Source organism: Saccopteryx leptura, chromosome 1 (genome assembly GCF_036850995.1).
Source record: "Saccopteryx leptura isolate mSacLep1 chromosome 1, mSacLep1_pri_phased_curated, whole genome shotgun sequence".
NCBI lineage: Eukaryota > Metazoa > Chordata > Mammalia > Chiroptera > Emballonuridae > Saccopteryx > Saccopteryx leptura.
The window spans coordinates 182790732-182813852 of NC_089503.1; the positions used below are offsets into that span (position 1 = coordinate 182790732).

The following is a 23121-nucleotide window of genomic DNA, read 5'->3' on the forward strand; positions in this document are numbered from 1 at the left end:
CAAACACCCCCTATTCTAAACTTGTAGAACCCTGAGGTCTAGTTCTCGGGGTCCCCTCCAGTGCACCGGTCCTATTCAGGGTTGATCCAGGAGCTGGTAGTCTGGCTCAGAGGCTGCAACCATGACCAGGCGCCGAGGGAGGAACAGGCTGCAGGCTGGGCGTCCTGGGCGCGGGCGGGGCAGGTGAGTCGGGCTGGGCGTGGGGAGCGCACTTGGCCGTGACGTTGGAGTTTGCAGCAGGCCAGGCGGGAGGCTGTGCGCGCGTGTGGAGTAGCTGCGCGGCCGGCCGGGAAGATGTGCTCCACCGGGCAGCCACCGCAGTGAGCTCGGCAACAGGAGCGCGCTGGCAGCGGGGCAGGGCCTGAGCGGCGACCTCGCGCTCCTGCACGGGGAGGCCGCCGGCACTGAGGGCGTTCGGCCGGCCCCAGGATGTAGACGATCGTGGCTCCTGCAGGCGGACGGCTCACCATGAAGAAACACTCGGCTAGGGTGGCCCCGCTCAGCGCCTGCAATAGTCCGGTCCTGACCCTCACCAAAGTGGAAGGTAACGCCTGGGGCGGAGGCGCGAGCTGGTACCCCAGCGGGGTGGTCCTCTTATCGGCTGCCTGGCCACGGATTTGCCAGGTCTGGGGATTGCTGGCTCCCCAGGAAGCGTCCCTGCAGTGCAGCTGCCTGCGGGGGCGGCAGCTCCCTGGCTGCCCTGAGCTGCTGCGGGTCCGCGGGCCACTCCTTCCTGCGCGACTGGCACATCTGGCTGCAGCAGTAGCAGCCGTGGCCTCAGCTCCTGCCTGCCCTGGCCGGTAGCACTGGCCAACTGGGTAGAAGGGGCCCGCCAGACACTGGCCTGTGCCCCCCACACTCACACACACTCCCCCCTTTTGAAGCATCCCTCCGCCTCCCCCCGCCCCCCCCCCCCCCACTCCCAGGCAGGTCCAGGTGCTATTCTCCTGGTGGAGGCAGGAGCAGCTGCCACAGCCTTTGACCTCTACCTGCACCCTGAGCCTTCCAGCCCGACAGCCAAGTGACTGGCCAGCCCCAGCTCAGTGGAAACAAACAGGGCAAGCAGAGGGGAGAAAAGTCACCAGCAATCTGTAAACACATTCTTGCTCCCACTCAGGGGATGTGAGGCAGAAAACCCAAGAAGTAGCCCACCTACCTCCCTGGAGAGTGTGCCTCACTCAGACACCACTGTCATCTGGCTTGAGTGGAGGGACCTTGCTTTCCATGTAGGAGGCAGGGGGGAGTAGAAGGAGATTCATCTCAGCCCTTAACTCCTTCTCCCAGGAGGCAGAATGACGAAGTCTCCTAGAGCTGGCCAAGTTGGCCAGGTGAGGGCTGGGGAGGGCCAGTCAGTGAGTGGGAGAGGAAACAGACCCCTTGGTCCTATGCCCTAACCTACCTCAAGCTAACAACCCAAGGCTAGCAGTGCCTGCAGGCTCCTGCATGCCTGGGACTGCAGCCTGGAGCCAGGACCTCTGTGTGATGGCTTGTAAGGACCCTGTTTCCCTGTGTGTGTTCTCGCAGGCCAGGCATATACCCCCCTGTCCACAGGGATGCAACCCTGGCGGCACTATGTCTCTAGCCTACAGACGAGAACTGCAAGGCCCAGAAGGGCGGGTAGACTTGTCTGAGAGCTACAGCTAAGTGGGTAGTGAAGCAGGATTGGAAACCTAGGATGGCTAATCCCAAACCCATGCTTTTCAGAACATCATTTTGCACCAACTTACAACTACTTACCTATTTCTCATCATTTTCTGTCTTCAGGAGATTGATTTCTTTTCCATCTTAGAGCTGTCTCCTCCTCTCCCCCAACCCAATCTTAAGAAAGACTTGGTATCAGTCATCTACATCTGAATTTAGGTCTCCTGGGAGGGGTGCTGCATTCCCAAGGAGTCTGCCCAGGCATCCCTGTGATTTGGGGAGGGGAAGGGTAGGCTGTTTATTTCCCTTCGGGAAACTGCAAGTCGCCCCATCCCCACTTGAGTAAGGCATGTTGAATCTTCTGTCCAACAACAGGGTGTCTCCTCAGGCAGCCCCCAGCCCACCTTGAGCAGAACAGGTCCAAGCTGCACCCACCTGAGCAGGGATGGTGAGGCCTCCCAAGCTTCACGCTGTGACCTCAGATGGTTGCAGGAGGCAGTGAGTGACAGGCCAGACACAGGTAGGGGACCCCCTCCCCTGTTCTGGGGCTAATGCCAGGTGAACTTTGAACCTCGTGTTCACACCAACAACTGTAGCAAACCGTGGACTTGGCTTTTTAACCAACTTTGTCACATAAATGTCTGTGTTGATGGAAAGTGTATAACTGAGTAAGCCAGGGGTTCTCTTCCCCAAAACAGTTTGACTTGTATAAACACTACGCTTCAGTTTCCTGAGGTAAAGCAGAAGTAACAGCCTTCCTCAACAGACTTCACACTGAGAGAGGGCAGGTGACAGTGCCTAGCATGTGCCTGGTAAGCAGTAAGTGCTTAATAAATGTTGAGCAGTCCTCTAGTCCCAGGATGTCTCATACCTGCAGCACCTCCTTGCTGCTCTCAAAGAGTAGGTGTGTGGGGACATTATCTAGAAGCATCTGCAGGGTTCCATGACACTAGACATCCATCAGGCCCCTTTTTGTATTGGAAACCTATGTGCCCATCAACCAAGTCTGTTGGTCAGGGCCTGAGAAGACCCTAAGCCTGGTCTGACATACAGCTCTGTCTCTCTGCCTGGTTTTTTCCTTGTTTTTGTTTACTTAGGCTTTTGCTCAATTTTTTGAAACCATTTGCATCTTGTGTTCTTGTTTTGGGAGTGTTATATCATTTTGTTTTGCCTTGGATGTGTAGGGCACAGTGGTCCCCGCACTGTGGCTGTCTCTGTGTGGAAGGGCAGACAAGCACAGTGACAGAACACAGTCAGCAAGAAATGTTTATTAGCTTGTGGAGTGTGTCTTCTAAAGGGAGGCGAGAATCCACCAGCATGTGGTACATATAAAACCAAAATAGAAAATGCACAGTTGGACTCAAATGCAGGAGGTTGGGCAGGATGATTTCATTTACCCAACAAGTACTTCATCTGACTCTGCCCTGTGTCCTTTGTATTTAGCAAGGTTCTAGAATGGCAAGAATGGGTAACACCAGGAAGTTTCAATGTAGTGGGAAAGAGCCATATAGATAGGTAAGTTATCTACTACAAGGTAGTGAGTTCTGGTTCAGAACTAAGAACAGAGTGTCACAGAGACAATTGAGTAAGCCTAGGAGGCCTTCCCGATGAGGCAGCCTTCTGAGATAAAGGTATTGTAACTGGAATAAGGAAGCTTGTTGGGCAGAGCGGAGGGCAAGAGGCTATTTCAGGCAGAGGCATGGTGGGTGGGTGTGGCTGGCCAGGAGGCATTTGAAGGAGACTGAGGTTGAGCCTCCAATGGGACTGGAGGCTTGAAAAGTGGTTTCCAGCCCAGGCAATGGCATCTGTCCTGTCTGATGCGAATCTTGTCTTCATATCCTTTTCCTAGCTTTACCATCGAACGCAGACACTGAATATTGGTCTGTAAACATTTTTGTAGAGTAGTATTCACTGGAATCATCCATATTCACGTGGTCAATAAAATTACATTCCATAGGAGTTGGTAGCTGAGAACAGTGTGATAAATCCTCCCAGAGGCCGGCAGCTGCAGCATACGGGAATAGTGAGGGTTTGGGGTCAGATGCAGTGCCTGCATCTCATGCCAAAACCAAGTAACTTTGGCTAATGATCAAAGCTCTAGGAATCAGTTCTCTCAGGTAGAAATGGGTGACTATGTGTCCCTCTTAATAATGAGAAAAACAAGAGTTTTTGCTAACGTGCCTATCATGTTTCAGGCAGCTTATTAGAGGAGATTGCTATATTACACCTATTCCTCCCAAAGGAAAGATGAGCCTGTTGTCCTACCTTATTGATGGGGAAACTGAGGCTCAGCAGTGTCATTCATGGAAGGCCATGCAGTTGGAAAGCAAGGGTGCCAGCCTTCATACCCATATCTGCCTGACTCCAAACGCTGTACAACCTTTGCACAACTGTTTCATTGGAGCAGCAATGAGAAAGACACTAGCTCCTGACATTTGGTAAATGGTCAGGAAGCATTTGAACCCTAAAGCTCCCACTACAAGTGTCACTTGGAAGTCTGGACAACCACTTGTACTCACAGGGACACTGCTGTGGGGGACATTCCTAATGCCTCTTCCCCTGGACAGTCAGCCTGTCTCAAGTGTCCTCAGTGTAGATCAGGCTACTTTGTTTCCATCAATGGGCTAAGACTGTCTTCCTGGGAAGTTCATTTATTGTGTATGGATCCCCAGCCCTATAGACCCAATCTGAAAGGTGTCCTGAGAAGTAGAGTGCCAAAGGGTTCCCATGCTCAAAAATACTTCCCAGGTTGACTTGCCCTGGGCCTGAAACCTCAGTGATAAAAGTCATTTGTGCATTGATCAAATACATTACCTAATGTGTACATGAGAATAAACCAGATGTCCTATGATGTGAAGAGAAGGTAAATATAACCCTTGGCCCCATATAGCTTCCAAGCAAGTAAGGGATATCACAAAGGCACAGAAAGATGATTACATGTTGGAATGTAATTTTGAAAAATTCCATAAAGGAGCATAAAACAAATGATGCATTTCAGCAAATGATGCATTTGGCTGGGACGCAGACTGCCATTATGCAGGACTCTGCCACCATTACCCCCTGCTTTGCCAAAATGACATAATTTAACAGAACACTCTCTCCTGCTGAGTATGAATGTGGCCTCAATCCTTCTCATCACCCCACTCGATGGCACACTGCTCGATGATGACACACTGCTCGATGATGACACACTGGCAGGGGTTCTCCTGGGAATATGACCAGGGAGCCATACTACAGGATATCTCTCCACCCTCTGCTGTCAGTGGCTGTCAGGACTCAGCGTCTGGCACGGGGAGCACTATTGACAAAGGTGCAGGGTTAGGAAAGGGGTCTATGGGGAGTTCTTTAGGTTCTCTAAAGAAGTGTGGGGGAGGGCCTGACCAGGCGGTGGCGCAGTGGATAGAGCATCGGACTGGGATGCCTAGGACCCAGGTTCAAGACCCTGAGGTTGCCAGCTTCAGCGTGGGCTTATCTGGTTTAAGCAAAAGCTCACCAGCTTGGACCCAAGGTCGCTGGCTCAAGCAAGGGGTTACTCAGTCTGCTGAAGGCCTGCGGTCAAGGCACATATGAGAAAGCAATCAATGAACAACTAAGGTGTCGCAACAAAAAACTGATGATTGATGCTTCTCACCTCTCTCCGTTCCTGTCTGTCTGTCCCTATCTATCCCTCTCTCTGACTCTGTCTCTCTGTCTCTGTAAAAAAAAAAAAAAAAAAAAAAAAAAGAAGTGTGGGGGAGGGCAGAGCCAAGGTCAAGGCTAACCATGGGCAAATGTTGAGGTTGCAGGATTGAAAGTCAGGAAGGGGGAGCAATAGAAGACCATCACACAGCTGCAGTTCAAACTGGGTCATGAAATAGATTTCATCAAGCATAATGTGTATTTTTTTAAGTGAGAGGAGGGGAGATAGAGAGACAGACTCCCACATGCGCCCTGACCAGAATCCACCTGGCAACCCCCATCTGGGACTGATGCTTGAATCAACTGAGCTATTTTTAGCACCTAAGGCTGATGTTTAGACCAACCGAGGTACCCCCAGTGCACGGGCCCACTTCTCAAACCAGTTGAGCAACTGGCTGAGGAAAGGGAAGAGGAAGAGAAGGAGAAGAGGGAGGGAGAGATAAGCAGATGGTCGCTTCTCCTGTGTGCCCTGACCAGGAATCAAACCCAAGATGTCTGTACGTCAGGCCAACGCTCTATCCACTGAGCCAGCTGGCCAGGGCCTCTCAAGCACAATATTTTTAATAAAGAAAACTAGGATAGAATAAAAAATAGCAAAATGTATCATATGAACTAAGACTTTTATTTCAGAGGTTTTGTGTATGCACACACACATTGAAGGCAAAAGTGAAAAAAAAGGTTGGAAAATTGCAAGGGTGTCCCATGGAGACAGGAAGCCATGTCGGGAGGTGACTGCAGTGCCCGGGCCTAAGCCAATGGTCATAATCATGTGATAACATTTGCTACACACTTGTCATGAGCCCTTGACCTGCATTGCCTGGTTCTGTCCTCAGACACCACTGTGCATTGGTGCTAATAATACACTCACCTTACAGGTAAGGAGCTAGAGTACAGAACGATTAGGCGAACCATCTGTAAGGTAACTGCTATGTGCTGTGCCCATATCTTAACCACTACACCTCCCATGGCGAGGCCAAGAACAGGAAGGGGATGGCAGGTTGTGGTGGCAGAGTGTAAGTAGGAGGACTTGAAAGGAGCCATCAAGACACTCTGAAAATCGAGTCTGAATACAGCAGGAATGGGGACCCATTAGCAGTGTCAGCAGTGGCCGGAGGGGACATTCTGAGAGACAGATGTGGAAATCAACCTAGGCAAGATGAGTGTGAGGCCTTGGTGGTGTCTTCAAGGACAGATGTGGAGCAGACACGAAGGTGGAGAAGGAGGTGGTGAAGGCTGGATGATAGGTTAGGGGGATCAATGGGCGAGCGCTTAATCCTGATGGCCACCTGCACAGGGACACTGAAAGTGGAAGAGAAGTCTGAGGGCTAAAGCAGAGAACCTCCATCATAGGCATCATGGAAGCTGCAGGAAGAGCCCCCAGAGAGAGGCAGTGGGACATGGTAGCGAATATAGCCGGGGGAGAGGGGGCAGGGTGTAGAGACAGTTGTAAGCACGTGCTGGTCCATATGCTGGATACAAGGGCTGAGTATTTGGTGAGGGAGGAGGAAAGCCATTGCAGGAGCCCAGGTCAGAGAGGTGGGTGGGTGTGCTGACTTTGAGGAAAGGGCCAGGCATTTCTGTAAATGGAGGATGGAGGCAGGTTCCAGGACAGGTCCAAAAGGAGGCTGATTACATATCCATGGCCCAGAGGAGTCAGAGGCGCAGGAGGAAGGAGAGGGAAGGTTGGCTTTGCAAAGGAGGGAACCAGTGGTGGGCAGGGACACAGAAGTGTGGAGATGTGGGAGAGAAGCCACAGACCTGAGCCCTGACTGAGGTTTTCTTTGTGAGGGAGAAAGTGGAACCGTTGTGGGGATGACGGATGAGATTGGAGGCCGGCGGAGGGGCAGAGTGTTCAGAAGACCGATAGTGGAAGAACTAAGAGAGATGCAATTTTTAAAAACCTTTTTGGTGAGTGATTGGTTTTCACCTTTTAAGACGTCCTGTAACTTGGGGGAACACATGCAGGGAAAAACGCTGGCTGAGGGTCAAGACACGAGTGTCATTCTCTGCTCCCCACTAGCTAATTAACAATTGAACATGTGACCTCACCTCCTGAGCCCAGTCTTCTCTCCTTGAAAAGGAAAGGGGATCAGAATTGGTCTGGCATTGACTCTGCCAGCAGGAACATGTGATGAGTGTTAAGTCACTTACTCGTTAACAGCAGTTGGTTTCTCTGCAGAGCTCTGAGGGAGGGAAAACTTGGACAAATAAGAAATGGGTGTGTTTGTGCATGTCTTGTACATGTGTATGCATGGGTCTGTGCATGCCTGTGCATGTGAGTATACATGTGTATGTGTGGGCATGTGCACGTGTGAGTGTCTGGCAGAGGCATGCGCTTGCAGGGGTGGTGTTTGGTATTTGCGTGGGAGGGGAAACCTGGCTGTGTAAGTGCTTGCTTCATGAATCTTCAGCAGCAGGAAGCCGCTGGACCTCGGGTGACAGGGTGATGGAGACAGAGGTACAGAAAGACCCAAAGAGAGCTGTGCTACTTCCAACCTTGCCTGGGGCTGGCCCGGTGTTTTCACAGAGGAGCGTCAGTGATTGGATTTAGCGTCACCAAGTCACCTCAGTGGGTACAGAAGGCTTGGCCCTGGGTCGGCGGAGAACCATGGAGGACAGTTTAACATCTTAAAGCAAAGGACCCTTTGGTACTTGACCAAGCAAGTTTAGTCCTGCCTCAGGTGCACAAGTCTGCTGAGCACTGAAGTATATTCTGGAAAACAGTGCTTTGTTCTTCAAGATAAATTGTGCAATAGCCCATTGCCATCAGTTAAAATATTGCTCTGTTCTCCTGCTCCCCTCCAGGGAGAAGGCTCCTGCTTATTTCCCATCACCCCTTCAGGGAGAAGGCTTCAGCTTAGCCCTCCCCCCCCCCCAGAGCCCAGATTGCAGACTGCATGAGGGGCCAATCCGCACACAATCTGCCTTCCTGTAACACCCCCGACTCCCCTCGAGCACCAACAGCTGAACTCCAGTCCGCATAAAAGTTGAAGGAATCCTCAGACAAGGAAAAACATCAGGCAAGAAGAGCATGCATTTATTTGTCTGTGCTTGTGTGCGCCCATCAGCAGCTTCAGGACTCTGTCCACAGTGCACGCCTGGGTGTGCAGAGGTCTGTCTGCCCCGGCTGTGCAATGGTCCAATTCCCTGAGGCTGCACGAGCTCTGACGAGCAGGTCCAGGATCGAAACTGAGCCCTCAAGCGCAAATGTTTTCAGACTAGGTATGGAAACAGTCCTTGCTCCAGAGACACCACTCTTTGTCCCCCAGGCACAGATGGCAGTGTTGAAAGCTTACCCATATCCAGGCATTTCTCACAAGTCACGGTTGCCCAAGGCTGCAAACACCCAGGCTTGCCTTAAATCCACTGCAGACTTGGTGTTATTTGGACATTTGCTGTTGTCTCGGGACCCCGAAGGACATGGGGAGTGGGAGGAAGTGACAACACCAAGTCTTTGTCCTGAGGTGGTGATGATGGCCCAACATAGGCCGGGTCCAGACCTGACTGTTGAGGTCTGGAGATAACCACCCAGCACCTCACCTCATTCCTGGATCGGCAGCCAGTCCTGTGCCCACACCAGGGACACAATTCTGGTTTTTACAAACAACGTTTTGGCAGCCACGCTTCCTATCTCACCACTTACAACAAAGGCTTAAACAGCTCATGGTAGGTAGACAGCTGCCAAGGTGGTCTCTAATGCTTTTTTTTTTTTAATTCTTTTTATTTTAATTTATTGTGTTTACATAGATTCTAGTGTCCCCCCGAATATATCCTCCCCTCCCTCATGTTCCCCAGTACATCCCCCTTGTCCCCCTCCCCGTAACGCCCTCCCACCTTCCCTCCAGGATTTGCTTTTCTGCTCTCATCCCATCCTATCAGCCTATCATCCCCTTTCCCTCTGGTCCCTTTGACCCCGCCTCTGTCTCTATTCTGTTCCTAGTTCACATTGTTCATTGGATTCCTCAAATGAGTGAGGTCATATGATATTTTTATTTCTCTGCCTGGCTTATTTCACTTAACATAATAGTTTCTAGGTCCATCCATGTTGTCGCAAAAAAGTAATACTACCTTCTTTTTCAAGGCCCCATAGTATTCCATTGTGTATATGTACCACTGCTTTTTAATCCACTCGTCCACTGACAGACACTTGGGCTGTTTCAAGATCTTGCTTATTGTAAACAATGCTGCCATAAACATAGGGGTGCATTTCTCCTTTTGAATCATTGATGTGGTGTTCTAGGTTATATTCCTAAAAGTGGGATGGCTGGGTCAAAAGGCAATTCTATTTTAAATTTTTTTTTTTAAATAAATTTTTATTAATGGTAATGGGATGACATTAATAAATCAGGGTACATATATTCAAAGAAAACATGTCTAGGTTACCTTGTCATTAAATTATGTTGCATACCCCTCGCCCAAAGTCAGATTGTCCTTCGCCACCCTCTATCTAATTTTCTGTGCCCCTCCCCCTCCCCCTAACTCTCCCCCTGTCCTCCCTCCCCCCACCCCTGGTAACCACCACACACTTGTCCATGTCTCTTAGTCTCATTTTTATGTTCCACCAATGTATGGAATCATGTAGTTCTTGTTTTTTTCTGATTTACTTATTTCACTCCTTATAATGTTATCAAGATCCCACCATTTTGCTGTAAATGATCTGATGTCATCATTTCTCATGGCTGAGTAGTATTCCATAGTGTATATGTGCCACATCTTCTTTATCCAGTCTTCTATTGAAGGGCTTTTTGGTTGTTTCCATGTGTTGGCCACTGTGAACAGTGCTGCAATGAACATGGGGCTACATGTGTCTTCACGTATCAATGTTTCTGAGGTTTTGGGGTATATACCCAGTAGAGGGATTGCTGGGTCATAAGGTAGTTCTATTTGCAGTTTTTTGAGGAACCACCATACTTTCCTCCATAATGGTTGTACTACTTTACAGTCCCACCAACAGTGAATGAGGGTTCCTTTTTCTCCACAGCCTCTCCAACATTTGCTATTACCCGTCTTGTTGATAATAGCTAATCTAACAGGGGTGAGGTGGTATCTCATTGTACTTTTGTTTTGCATTTCCCTAATAACTAATGAAGCTGAGCATCTTTTCATATATCTGTTGGCCATTTGTATCTCTTCCTGGGAGAAGTGTCTATTCATGTCTTCTTCCCATTTTTTTATTGGATTGTTTGTTTGTTTGTTGTTGAGTTTTATGAGTTCTTTGTAAATTTTGGAAATTAGGCCCTTATCTGAGCTGTTGTTTGAAAATATCATTTCCCATTTAGTTGGCTGTCTGTTTATTTTGATATCAGTTTCTCTTGCTGAGCAAAAACTTTTTATTCTGATGTAGTCCCATTCATTTATCTTTGCCTTCACTTCTCTTGCCATTGGAGTCAAGTTCATAAAATGTTCTTTAAAACCCAGGTCCATGAGTTTAGTACCTATGTCTTCTTCTATGTACTTTATTGTTTCAGGTCTTATATTTAGGTCTTTGATCCATTTTGAATTAATTTTAGTACACGGGGACAGGCTGTAGTCGAGTTTCATTCTTTTGCATGTGGCTTTCCAGTTTTCCCAACACCATTTGTTGAAGAGGCTTTCTTTTCTCCATTGTGTGTTGTTGGCCCCTTTATCAAAGATTATTTGACCATATATATGTGGTTTTATTTCTGGGCTTTCTATTCTGTTCCATTGGTCTGAGTGTCTATTTTTCTGCCAATACCATGCTGTTTTGATTATTGTGGCCCTATAATATAGTTTAAAGTCAGGTATTGTAATGCCCCCAGCTTCATTCTTTTTCCTTAGGATTGTTTTGGCTATTCGGGGTTTTTTATAGTTCCATATAAATCTGATGATTTTTTGTTCCATTTCTTTAAAAAATCTCATAGGGATTTTGATGGGAATTGCATTAAATTTGTATATTGCTTTGGGTAATATGGCCATTTTGATTATATTTATTCTTCCTATCCAAGAACAAGGAATATTTTTCCATCTCATTGTATCTTTTTCGATTTCCCTTAACAATGCTTTGTAATTTTCATTATATAGGTCCTTTACATTCTTTGTTATGTTTATTCCTAGGTATTTTATTTTTTTTGTTGCAATCGTGAAGGGGATTATTTTTTTGAGTTCGTTTTCTAATATTTCATTGTTGGCATAGAGAAAGGCTATGGACTTCTGTATGTTAATTTTGTATCCTGCGACCTTACTGTATTGGTTTATTGTTTCTAATAATCTTTTTGTGGAGTCCTTCGGGTTTTCGATGTATAGGATCATATCATCAGCAAAAAGTGATACCTTTACTTCTTCTTTTCCGATATGGATGCCTTTTATTTCTTTGTCTTGTCTGATTGCTCTGGCCAGAACTTCTAGCACCACGTTAAATAAGAGTGGAGAGAGTGGACAACCCTGTCTTGTTCCTGATTTAAGGTAGAAAGTCCTCAGTTTTATGCCGTTTAATATGATGTTGGCTGATGGTTTATCATATATGGCCTTTATCATGTTGAGATATTTTCCTTCTATACCCATTTTGTTGAGAGTCTTAAACATAAAATTGTGTTGTATTTTATCAAAAGCCTTTTCTGCATCTATTGATAAAATCATGTGGTTTTTGTTCTTTGTTTTGTTGATATGGTGTATTACGTTAACCGTTTTGCATATGTTGAACCATCCTTGAGATTCTGGGATGAATCCCACTTGATCATGATGTATTATTTTTTTAATATGTTGTTGTATTCGGTTTGCCAGTATTTTGTTTAGAATTTTAGCATCTGTATTCATTAGAGATATTGGTCTGTAGTTTTCTTTCTTTGTGCCATCCTTGCCAGGTTTTGGTATGAGGGTTATGTTGGCCTCATAAAATGTGTTTGGAAGTATTGCTTCTTCTTCAATTTTTTGGAAGACTTTGAGTAGAATAGGAACCAAGTCTTCTTTGAATGTTTGATAGAATTCACTAGTATAACCGTCTGGGCCTGGACTTTTATTTTTGGGGAGGTTTTTAATAGTTTTTTCTATTTCCTCCCTGCTGATTGGTCTGTTTAGGCTTTCTGCTTCTTCATGACTCAGTCTAGGAAGGTTGTATTGTTCTAGGAATTTATCCATTTCTTCTAGATTGTTGTATTTGGTGGCATATAATTTTTCATAGTATTCTACAATAATTCTTTGTATATCTATGATGTCTGTGGTGATCTCTCCTCTTTCATTTTGGATTTTATTTATTTGAGTCCTGTGCCTTTTTTCCTTGGTGAGTCTTGCCAAGGGTTTGTCAATTTTGTTGATCTTTTCAAAGAACCAGCTCCTTGTTTTATTGATTTTTTCTATAGTTTTTCTGTTCTCTATTTCATTTATTTCTGCTCTGATTTTTATTATCTCCTTTCTTCGGCTGGTTTTGGGTTGTCTTTGTTCTTTTTCTAGTTCCTTAAGGTGTGAAGTTAAGTGGTTTACTTCGGCTCTCTCTTGTTTGTTCATATAGGCCTGAAGTGATATGAACTTTCCTCTTATTACTGCTTTTGCTGCATCCCAGAGATTCTGATATGTCGTATTTTCATTTTCATTTGTCTGTATGTATCTTTTGATCTCTGCGCTTATTTCTTCTTTGACCCATTCATTTTTTAGAAGTATGTTGTTTAGTTTCCACATTTTTGTGGGTTTTTCCCCCTCTTTTTTGCAGTTGAATTCTAGTTTCAAGGCTTTATGATCAGAGAATATGCTTGGTACAATTTCAATTTTTCTAAATTTGCTGATATTGTCTTTGTGGCCCAACATATGGTCAATTCTTGAGAATGTTCCATGTACACTAGAGAAAAATGTATACTCTGTCGCTTTGGGATGAAGTGTCCTGTAGATGTCTATCATATCCAGGTGTTCTAGTATTTCGTTTAAGGCCACTATATCTTTATTGATTCTCTGTTTGGTTGACCGATCTAGAGCCGTCAGCGGAGTATTGAGGTCTCCAAGTATGATTGTATTTTTGTTAGTTTTTGTTTTAAGGTCAATAAGTAGCTGTCTTATATATTTTGGTGCTCCTTGGTTTGGTGCATATATATTAAGGATTGTTGTGTCTTCTTGAGTCAGTGTCCCCTTAATCATTATGAAGTGACCATTTTTGTCTCTGAGTACTTTTTCTGTCTTGTAGTCAACATTATCAGATATGAGTATTGCTACACCTGCTTTTTTTTGGGTGTTGTTTGCTTGGAGTATTGTTTTCCAGCCTTTCACTTTGAATTTGTTTTTATCCTTGTTGCTTAGATGTGTTTCTTGTAGGCAGCATATAGTTGGATTTTCTTTTTTAATCCATTCTGCTACTCTGTGTCTTTTTATTGGTAAGTTTAATCCATTTACATTTAGTGTAATTATTGACACTTGTGGGTTCCCTACTGCCATTTTATAAATTGCTTTCTGTTAGTTTTGTATCTAGTTTGATTCTTCTCTTTTGTTTTTCTATCATTTGTTTCTGTTTGTTTGTGTTCCATACTTCTTTCCTCTGTTGCTACCTTTTTTAAGTCATGTGTTTTTGTGGTGGTTTTTTCTAGGGTGGTTACCATTAAGTAATGAAAAGGGTACCTACCATATTCATTGTAGTACCCTATCTTATAAGTATTTCTGCACTTCATCGTCCTTTGCTACTGTTAATCTCCATCCTCTCCCCCCTTTTTTTCCTTTGTTGTCACAGTTTAAGTTTGGTTTTATTGTGTTCTTGGTGGAGCTGTTACTTGTGGTGTTGTTTTCTTTTGTTCTTTGAATCTGGTTGGAAAACCCCCTTTAGTATTTCCTGGAGTGGGGGCTTTCTCGTGATAAATTCTCTCATCTTTTCTGTATTTGTGAATGTTTTTATATCTCCTTCATACTTGAAGGATAGCTTTGATGGGTATAGTATTCTTGGCTGAAAGTTCCTCTCTTTCAGGGCTTTAAATATTGGGGTCCACTCTCTTCTAGCTTGTAGAGTTTCTGCTGAGAAATCTGATGATAATCTAATAGGCCTTCCTTTATATGTTGTACTCTTCTTTTCCCTGGCTGCCTTGAGAATTTTTTCTTTGTCATTGGTTTGTGTCAACTTTAGTATGATGTGCCTTGGAGTGGGTTTGTTGGGGTTAAGAAAACTCGGTGTTCTGTTTGCTTCTTGAATTTGAGGCTTTAGTTCTTTCCACAGGCTTGGGAAGTTCTCGTCTATTATTTGTTTGAGTATATTCTCCATTCCATTTTCTTTCTCTTCTCCCTCTGATATACCTATTATTCTTATGTTATTCTTTCTGATGGAGTCAGATAATTCCTGTAGGGCTTTCTCGTTTTTTATTATTTTTGAGTCTCTTTCTTCTTCTCTCTGTTGTGCCTCAAGTTGTTTGTCTTCTATTTCACTAATCCTATCTTCAATCTGGGTTGTTCTGCTAGCTAAGCTTGTTACCTCGTTTTTCAGCTCGTGAATTGAGTTTTTCATTTCTGTTTGATTTGTTTTTATAGTTTCAGTTTCCTTGGTAATATATTCTTTGTGTTCATTGAGTTGTTTTCTGATCTCCCTATATTGCCTTTCTGTGTTTTCTTGTATATCTCTGAGTATTTTTAAGATTTCTATTTTAAATTCTCTGTCATTTAGCTCCAAGGCTTCCAATATGTTAAGTCTTTTCTCCATAGATTTTTCCACATCTATTTGTGTTACCTCTCTTTCTTTTGTATCCATAATATTCGATTTCCTCTTTCTTATTGGCATCTGAGGGTGGTCTTGTTGATAGCACTAATTAGAATTAATAAAGAGTAAAAAGTAAAAAAAAAAAAAAACACCAAAGGGTAAAACACCCCACAAAAAAAAGCAGTAATAATTTATTATTTTCCCCTTTTTTTTCTTTCTTCTCCTTTCCTCCTCTCCCCTCCTCAGGGAAATATCGTGCCTATAATGGAGGGCCTGGTTTGTGGTGAAGAGTTCAAGGGGAAAAAAAAAAGGGGAGTAGGGACCTACTAAATGCAAAAAAAAAAAAAAAAAAAAAGGAAGAAAATCTTAGACAAGCATAAGTTGATCTGCCTGCGGGTGATGGTCAATTAAGAGATATAATGAGAGGGATAAGAGGGAACCAGAAAAAAGGACAAAAAAAGGAATAATAAAGAAGAAAAAAATAAAAATAATAAGTATAAATCTGTTGTATTAAGTGGAGCGAAGACCAAATACAATGGAGACCTTGGGTTGGGAGGACCCAAAATGCCACAAAAATAAACTAACAAGAAAAAAACAAAAACAAAAGCGAAAAAGAAAAATAAAGCCAAAAAAAGCCTTGAGTCCCAAATTAACTAATTTGTTCGTGATTGAGGATTAAATGGGAGGAAAGTAAAACGAGAAAAGAAAAAACGAATAGAAAGGAAAAAATAAGAAAAAGAGAAAAACGAAGGAAGAAATAAAAAAGGAAGAGAAAAAAACAAAATAAAGCAAAAACAAACAAACAAAAAAAAAAAAAACAAAAGAGGAGAGAGTGAGAGTTAAGTGTCCTGGAGTATAACCCCAAAGGAGGGTGAGGATGAAGAAGAGAAATAAAATGTAACACTTATGGGTAGTGTAGTTCAAGAAAAGGGAAGCATAAGATGGGCAGAGAATAGAAGGACCGAGGTGGAGGAAATAAAGGCAATAAGATAGAAGAAACAAACAACAACAACAACAACAACAACAAAAAATTAGTGGAACAAGTTGTAAACTCTGTGGATTTTTCTTGATTTTGAGATGTTAACTTCTTCCTTTTTCTTTTCTCTCCCTCTTCCTGGTCGGTAACTCTGTACCCCAGGCTCTGCCCCTGTGTCACATTTAGGTAGGGATTTGCAGTTGATGGGATTCTATGGCAATGTCATATAATTGGCTTTAGTCTTGCTGGTAGTCAAGGCTTGTTGGCGTTTGCAGGGTCCAACGGTGAGAGAGTTTGCTTTCGTGGATTCTCTCTCCTAGTCCTGAATTAGCAGCCTGGTGATCCAGCTATAAGGCTGCCACTGCTTCTGCCTGGGGAGTAAGAGGCTCAAAGAGCTGGGAAATCCCCACTCTATCCCCACTCAGTGCAAGGCTTTGGGAAGGGCTCTGACAGTCAGGGCCTCCAGTGTAATCAGGCGGGGGTGGGAGTCAATTGTTGTCAAGGTGACTGTTCAGCGCCTAGCATTCAGTTGGACCTCTCAACCCAGGCTTTCCACACTTTGTAGCCTGTTTTGGCTGGGAAGAAGAGGCACTAGTCTCTGCTTGCGACTAGTGTGGTATAGATCTTATTATCTGCCAAGTCCTTCTTGTTAGCGTTTATCCCTGAATATGGAGGCTCTATCAATCAGAAGTTGCCCCCGCCCCTTTAGCGAGAGGCACTAAAAAATATCACGCCTCTTGTCTTGGGTCGGTGAACTGAGAGAGATCTTATCAATTAGAACCGAGGGTGCGCAGATTTCACGGGTTAAGTTAATTTCAGTAATTGGGTCGCAGCTGTGCTCCCGAAGGTATTTCAGGCTGCCTGCGCGCGCCCCTCCCCCAACGCTTGATTGTTAGCTTGAATGGCTGGGTGAGGTGCCCCGCCCGCGGAGATAATCTCCCAAGTAGGGAATACCGCCCTGGGGCCTCTCCCGCTCCCCGTGTGCGGGCCGCTGGGAACGTTAGCGGTGCTCGGTCTGCAATGCTTGGTCTGCAACCAGACTGGGCGCGCGCCAGCGGCTGCTCGCCGCTCCGGAGTGTGGGCGGTGCTAGCTCTGCAACCCACCCGGGCGCTGCTCGCGGCGGCGGCTGGCGGCGGCGGCTGGCGGCAGCGGCTGGCGGCTGGCGGCGGCCGCTCGAGGCTGCTGCTCGCGGCTCCCAAGTGCGGGATGACTTACCACAGGCGCACTTCCTCGCGGCTTGAATGAACGTCCCTGCGGTAGCTTCCTCCGCACCCTCGTCTCTCAGATTCAAGTGATAACAGTCCTTTTGCTTTCAGTTTGTGTGGAACTCCGTAATGCTCCGAAGATAAATTTTCCTGTTTCTAGTTGATAAATTTGTTGAGATTTTGGGGAGATCTGTCGGACGCGCTGCTCACGGCGCCATTTCTGTGACGTCACTCCTATTTTAAATTTTTTAAGGAATCTCCATACTGTTCTTCACAGTGGCTGCACCAGTCTGCATTCTCATCAGCAGTACAGGAGGGTTCCCCTTTCTCCACATCCTCGCCAGCACTTATTCTGTGTTGTTTTGTTGATGAGCGCCATTCTGACTGGTGTGCGGTGATATCTCATTGTGGTTTTAATTTGCATTTCTCTAATAATTAGTGATGTTGAGCATTTTTTTATCTGCCTATTGGCCATCTGTATGCCTCTCTGGAGAAGTGTCTATTCATTTCTTTTGCTCATTTTTTGATTGGATTGTTTCTCTTCCTGGTTCTTTATACATTTTGGTTATTAACCCCTTATCAGACGTATTGTTGAATATGTTTTCCATTGTGCAGTTTGTCTTTTTATTTTGTTCATATTGTCTTTAGCTGTGCAAAAGCTTTTTAGTTTGATATAGTCCCATTTGTTTATCCTGTCTTTTATTTCACTTGCTCGTGGAGATAAATCAGCAAATATATTGCTGCGAGAGATGTCAGAGAGCTTACTGCCTATGTTTTCTTCTAAGATGCTTATGGATTCATGGCTTACATTTAAGTCTTTTATCCATTTTGAGGGTTTTTTTGTGAATAGTGTAAGTTGGTGGTCTAGTTTCATTTTTTTGCATGTACTGTCCAATTTTCCCAGCACCATTTGTTAAAAAAAACACAACTGTCTTTACTCCATTGTATGCTATGACCACCCTTACAAATATCAATTGTCCATAAAAGTGTGGGTTTATTTCTGGGTTCTCTGTTCTGTTCCATTGATCTATATGCCTGTTCTTATGCCAGTACCAGACTGTTTTGAATACAGTGGCCTTGTAGTATAACTTGACATCAGGAAGTGTGATACCACCCACTTTATTTTTCTTTTTCAAGATTGCTGAGACTATTCGTGTTCTTTTTTGGTGCCATATGAATTTTTGGATATTTGTTCTATATCTTTGAAGTATGTCATTGGTATTTTAATAGGAATTGCATGTAATTTATACATTGATTTGGGTAATATGGACACTTTAATGATGTTTATTCTTCCTAACCATGAGCACGGTATATGCTTCCACTTGTTTGTATCTTCCTTGATTTCTTTTATCAATATTTTATAATTTTCCGAGTACAAGTCTTTAATATCCTTGGTTAAATTTACTCCTAGGCACTTTATATTTTTGTTGTTGCAATAGTGAAGGGGATTTTTTCCTTAATTTCTCTTTCAGACAGATCATTGTTGGCGTATAAAAATGCCTCTGATTTCTGAGTATTAATTTTATATCCTGCTACCTTGCTGAATTCATTTATCAGGTCCAGTAATTTTTTGACTAAAACTTTAGGGTTTTCTATGTATAGTATCATATCATCAGCAAATAATGATAGTTTTACTTCTTCTTTTCCAATTTGGATGCCTTTTATTTCTTCTTCTTGTCTGATTGCTGTGGCTAGGTCTTCCAGAACTATGTTGAATAAGAGTGGTGAAAGGGGACACCCCTGCCTTGTTCCTGATATTAAGGGGATTGGTTTTAACTTTTGCTCATTGAGTATGATGTTGGCTGTGGGTTTGTCATAAATGGCGTTTATCATGTTGAAGTATATTCCCTGTATTCCCACTTTGCTGAGAGTTTTGATCATAAATGGGTGCTGGATCTTATCAAATGCTTTTTCTGCATCTATTGAAGTTATCATGTGGTTTTTATCCTTCTTTTTGTTTATGTGATGAATCACATTGATTGATTTGCAAATATTGCACCAGCCTTGCCTCCCCAGAATAAATCCCACTTGATCATGGTGTATGATTTTTTTTCATGTATTGCTGGATCTGGTTTGCTAATATTTTGTTGAGAATTTTAGCATCTAAATTCATCAGGGATATTGGCCTATAGTTTTCTTTCTATGTGTTGTCTTTGCTTGGTTTTGGAATCAGAATTATGCTCACCTCATAAAAGGAGCTTGGAAGTTCTCCCTCCTCTTGAACTTTTTGAAATAGCTTGAAAAGGATAGGAGTTAGTTCTTCTTTGAATGTTTGGTAGAATTCACCTGTGAAACCATCTGGCCCAGGGCTTTTGTTTGTTGGGAGTTTTTTGATAACTGTTTTCAGTCTCATTTGTTGTAATTGGTCTATTTAGGGTTTCTGATTCTTCTTCATTGATTTTTGAAAGATTATATTTTTCAAGGAATTGTCCATTTCACCTAGGTTGTCTAATTTTTGGCATACAGTTCTTCATAGTATTTTCTTAAAATTCTTTGTATTTCTGCTGTGTCTGTTGTTACTTCTTCACTCTCATTTCTAATTTTATTTATTTGAGTCCTCTCTTTTTTTTCTTCGTGAGTCTGGCTAAGGGTTCATCGATCTTGTTTACCTTCTCAAAGAACCAGGTCTTGGTTTCATTGATCTTCTGTATTGTATTTTAGTCTCTATGTCATTTATTTCCACTCTGATTTTTATTATTTCCTTCCTTCTACTTCCTCTAGGCTTTACTTGCTGTTCGTTTTCTAGTTCTTTTAGATGCAGGGTCAGGTTGTTTATTTGAGCTTTTTCTAGCTTCTTAAGGTATGCCTGTAATGCTATAAACTTCCCTCCCAGGACTGCTTTTGCTGTGTCCCACAAATTGTGAGTTGTTGTATGCTCATTTTTATTTGTTTCAAGGAAATTTTTTATTTCTTTCTTGATCTCATTGTTGACCTGACCCATTCATTATTTAATAAAATGCTTTTTAGTTTCCTAGTGTTTGAGTGTTTTTCAGTTTTTCTATTTTAGTTGATTTTTAGTTTTATGCCATTGTGGTCAGAGAAGATGCTTGATATGATTTCAATCTTCCTAAATTTGTTGAGTTGTTTTATGCCCTGATATGTGGTCTATCCTGTAGAATGTACCATGTGTACTTGAAAAGAATGTATATCCTACTGTTTTAGGGTGAAAGGTTCTGAAGATATGTATTAAATCTAGTTGATCTAGTATGTCCCTTAATTCTGCTGTTTCTTTGTTAATTTTGTTTCTTGAGGATCTACCCAGTGATGTTAGAAGGGTATTGAAATCCCCTACTATTATTGTATTGCTGTTGATCTTTCCCTTTATGTCCATCAATGTCTGCTTCATATATTTAGGTGCTCCTATATTAGATGCATAGATATTTATAGTGGTTATCTTTTCCTGTTGGATTGCTCCCTTTCTCATTATGTAGTGACTTTCTTTTTCCCTTACTATACTCTTTGTTTTAAAGCCTATTTTGTCAGATATAAGTATTGCTACCCCAGCTTTTTATTCATTTCCATTTGCATGAAATAATTTTTTTCATCCTTTTACTTTCAGTGTATGTGTATCTTTTGTTTTGAGGTGGGTCTCTTGTAGGCAGCATATTTACGTATCCTGTTTTCTTATCCATTCAGCTACCCTATGTCTTTTGATTAGAGCATTTAATCCATTTACATTTAAGGTTATTATTGATATGTAGTTTTTTATTTCCAGTTTTTTCTTTAAATCTACATTCCTCTTTTACTAGATTTTTTTCCCCACTTTTTTCTGTCTACAGTAGGCCCCTTAATATCTCTTGCAGCATTGGTTTGGTTGTGATAAATTCCTTGAGTTTTTTGTTTGTTTGTTTGTTTGTTTTTTTGTCTGGGAAGTTTTTTATTTCTCCTTCAATTTTAAACGATAGCCTTGCTGGATAAACAAGTCTTGGTTGTAGGTTCTTGTTCTGCATTATTTTGAATATTTCTTGCCATTCCCTTCTGGCCTCAAGTGTTTCTGTTGAAAAGTCAGATGTCATCCTTATGGGGGGTCCTTTGTAGGTGGTTGATTGTTTTTCTTTTACAGCTTTTAGTATTCTTTCTTTATCTCTTAGCTTTGGTATTTTGATTATGATGTATCTTGGTGTGGGTCTCTTTAGGTTCTTTTTTAATGGAGTTCTCTCTGCTTCTTGAACCTGTGTGACTCTTTCTTGCATCAGTTTAGGAAATTTTTCAGCTATAATTTCTTCAATCAGGTTCTCTATTCCTTGTTCTTTCTCTTCTCCTTCAGGAACCCTATTATGCGGATATTGTTTCTCTTCATGTTGTCACAGAGCTCTCTTAGAGTTTCCTCAGACTTTTTGATCCTATTTTCTTTTTGCTGTTCTGCTTCTGTGCTTTTGCTTATCTTGTCTTCTAAGTTGCTGATTCAATCCTCTGCTTCAGCCAGCCTGATTTTAATTCTTCTAGTGTAGTCTTCATTTGTGATATTGTGTTTGTCATTTCTGTCTGGTTCTTCTTTATGATTTCCATGTCCTTTTTGATGCTTACAGTTTATTTATTGAGGTGTTCATTAAGTTCATCCACTGTAGCTTTGAGATCCTTAAGCATCCTAACAATCATTATTTTATACTCTGCATCCGGTAATTTGATTACTTTGAGATTTCATCCAGATCTTTTTCTGAGGATTTGTCTTGGTGATTCATATGACTGAAGTTTCTCTGTCTTTCCATTGTTTCTGTGTGTGGCTTGCAGGCTTGTTCCAGTTGTGGTCTCTTTATCTAGTAGAGCCACTTTGAAGTCGTGATTTGTTTGTTTTCAGTTTACTTAACTCATTGGTAGGCTTGTTTGCTGATCTCAGCAGGGGGATTATTTGAAACAGTATCTAGGAACTGGTGGGTGTGACCTCTGAGAATCTAAAGGCGGGTTCTGCCAGCTGCTCTCCAGGGGTGGGGTGTGTTCTCAGCTTTAGTAGGGGGAGGTATATCTCAGATCTCCCTGGAGACCTGAGGTACTGCCCCTCCACCTGACTTCCTGCTTTCAGGTGTGTCTTTCACGCTGATTGGAGCTGGAGTGCTTTCTGGAGATGGGTCACCCAGAATCAGTTTAGGCTTGTGCTGTGTGGAGGGAGCAACCCCTCCCCCAGGTATGGCTGCGTCCACTGGATGAGTCAGCTTCTCAGGTCATCCCAGGCATTCCTCTGCCCTTCACCATCTGTCTCGCTCTCCCCACTTTTCTTGTGGAAGATAAGCCAGTCCTCTCAGTCCTCCTAGCTCCTGGGGCCCCAGGCAAATGACTGTGAGCAATATTTTCTGCTCTGACCCTTTAAGTCACCCCAGCCACTTTCCACATACAGAACTTTGCTCTTCTCCCCTCTCAATGCTTTCTGTCTGTCTCCTCCAGTCCCTGGGTTTCTCGGCTGGGTCTCTGGTTCTGAGACTGAGGTCTCCCATCACTCAGGGTCTCTCTCCTTGTAATGAGAGCCCTTCTGGACTCTCAGCCTCAGCCTCCACTTGCTCCTTGAAGCAGGGGAGCCCCCACCATGCCCCCACACTCCCTACCAGGATCGATGTGGCTTCTTCTTTACCCCTTGGTTTTTGAGACCTGTTCTTTTAGTCCAAAGTTTGTTTTTCATGATGATTGTTCCTAAATTAATTTGTAATCCACTTTGGTAGTATGAGCTAGGAGTCTGTACATCTGCCTACTCCACTGCTATCTTCAGTTCCTCCATCCTATAACACGAGAAAAGAGGATGGGATCAGGAAGCCTCTGCAATGCATAGAATTTTAGTTGGCAAATGGACTTTAGTTGGGAAATCTCCGACAGTGATTTCTCATCACCACACCAGAACATGTGAGGTTTCACCTCTTCTGCTCTAAATGAATCTCTAATGTTTTTTTTTTATTTAATGCACTATATATTAAGTTCATCAAGGTTTTGGGTGCATGTCTCTATGATACATGAGCTGTGTATTGCATGGTGCGCCCTAATATTTCTAATCTGAGAATCCAGCACAGGGACTCATTCT

The 23121-nt window shown here is 43.4% G+C and overlaps 1 protein-coding gene across 2 annotated transcripts in view; it reads left to right on the plus strand.

The window, feature by feature from the left end:
* Positions 1-209: 209 nt before the first annotated feature.
* Positions 210-23121, plus strand: part of SLC35F3 (solute carrier family 35 member F3) — a 99084-nt gene continuing 76172 nt past the window's right edge. For both annotated transcript variants that reach the window (XM_066382306.1, XM_066382314.1), the window contains exon 1: positions 210-544. In XM_066382306.1, the coding sequence (XP_066238403.1) occupies positions 469-544 (76 nt within the window). In that variant the 5' untranslated portion in view covers positions 210-468. The remainder of the gene's footprint in view (positions 545-23121) is intronic.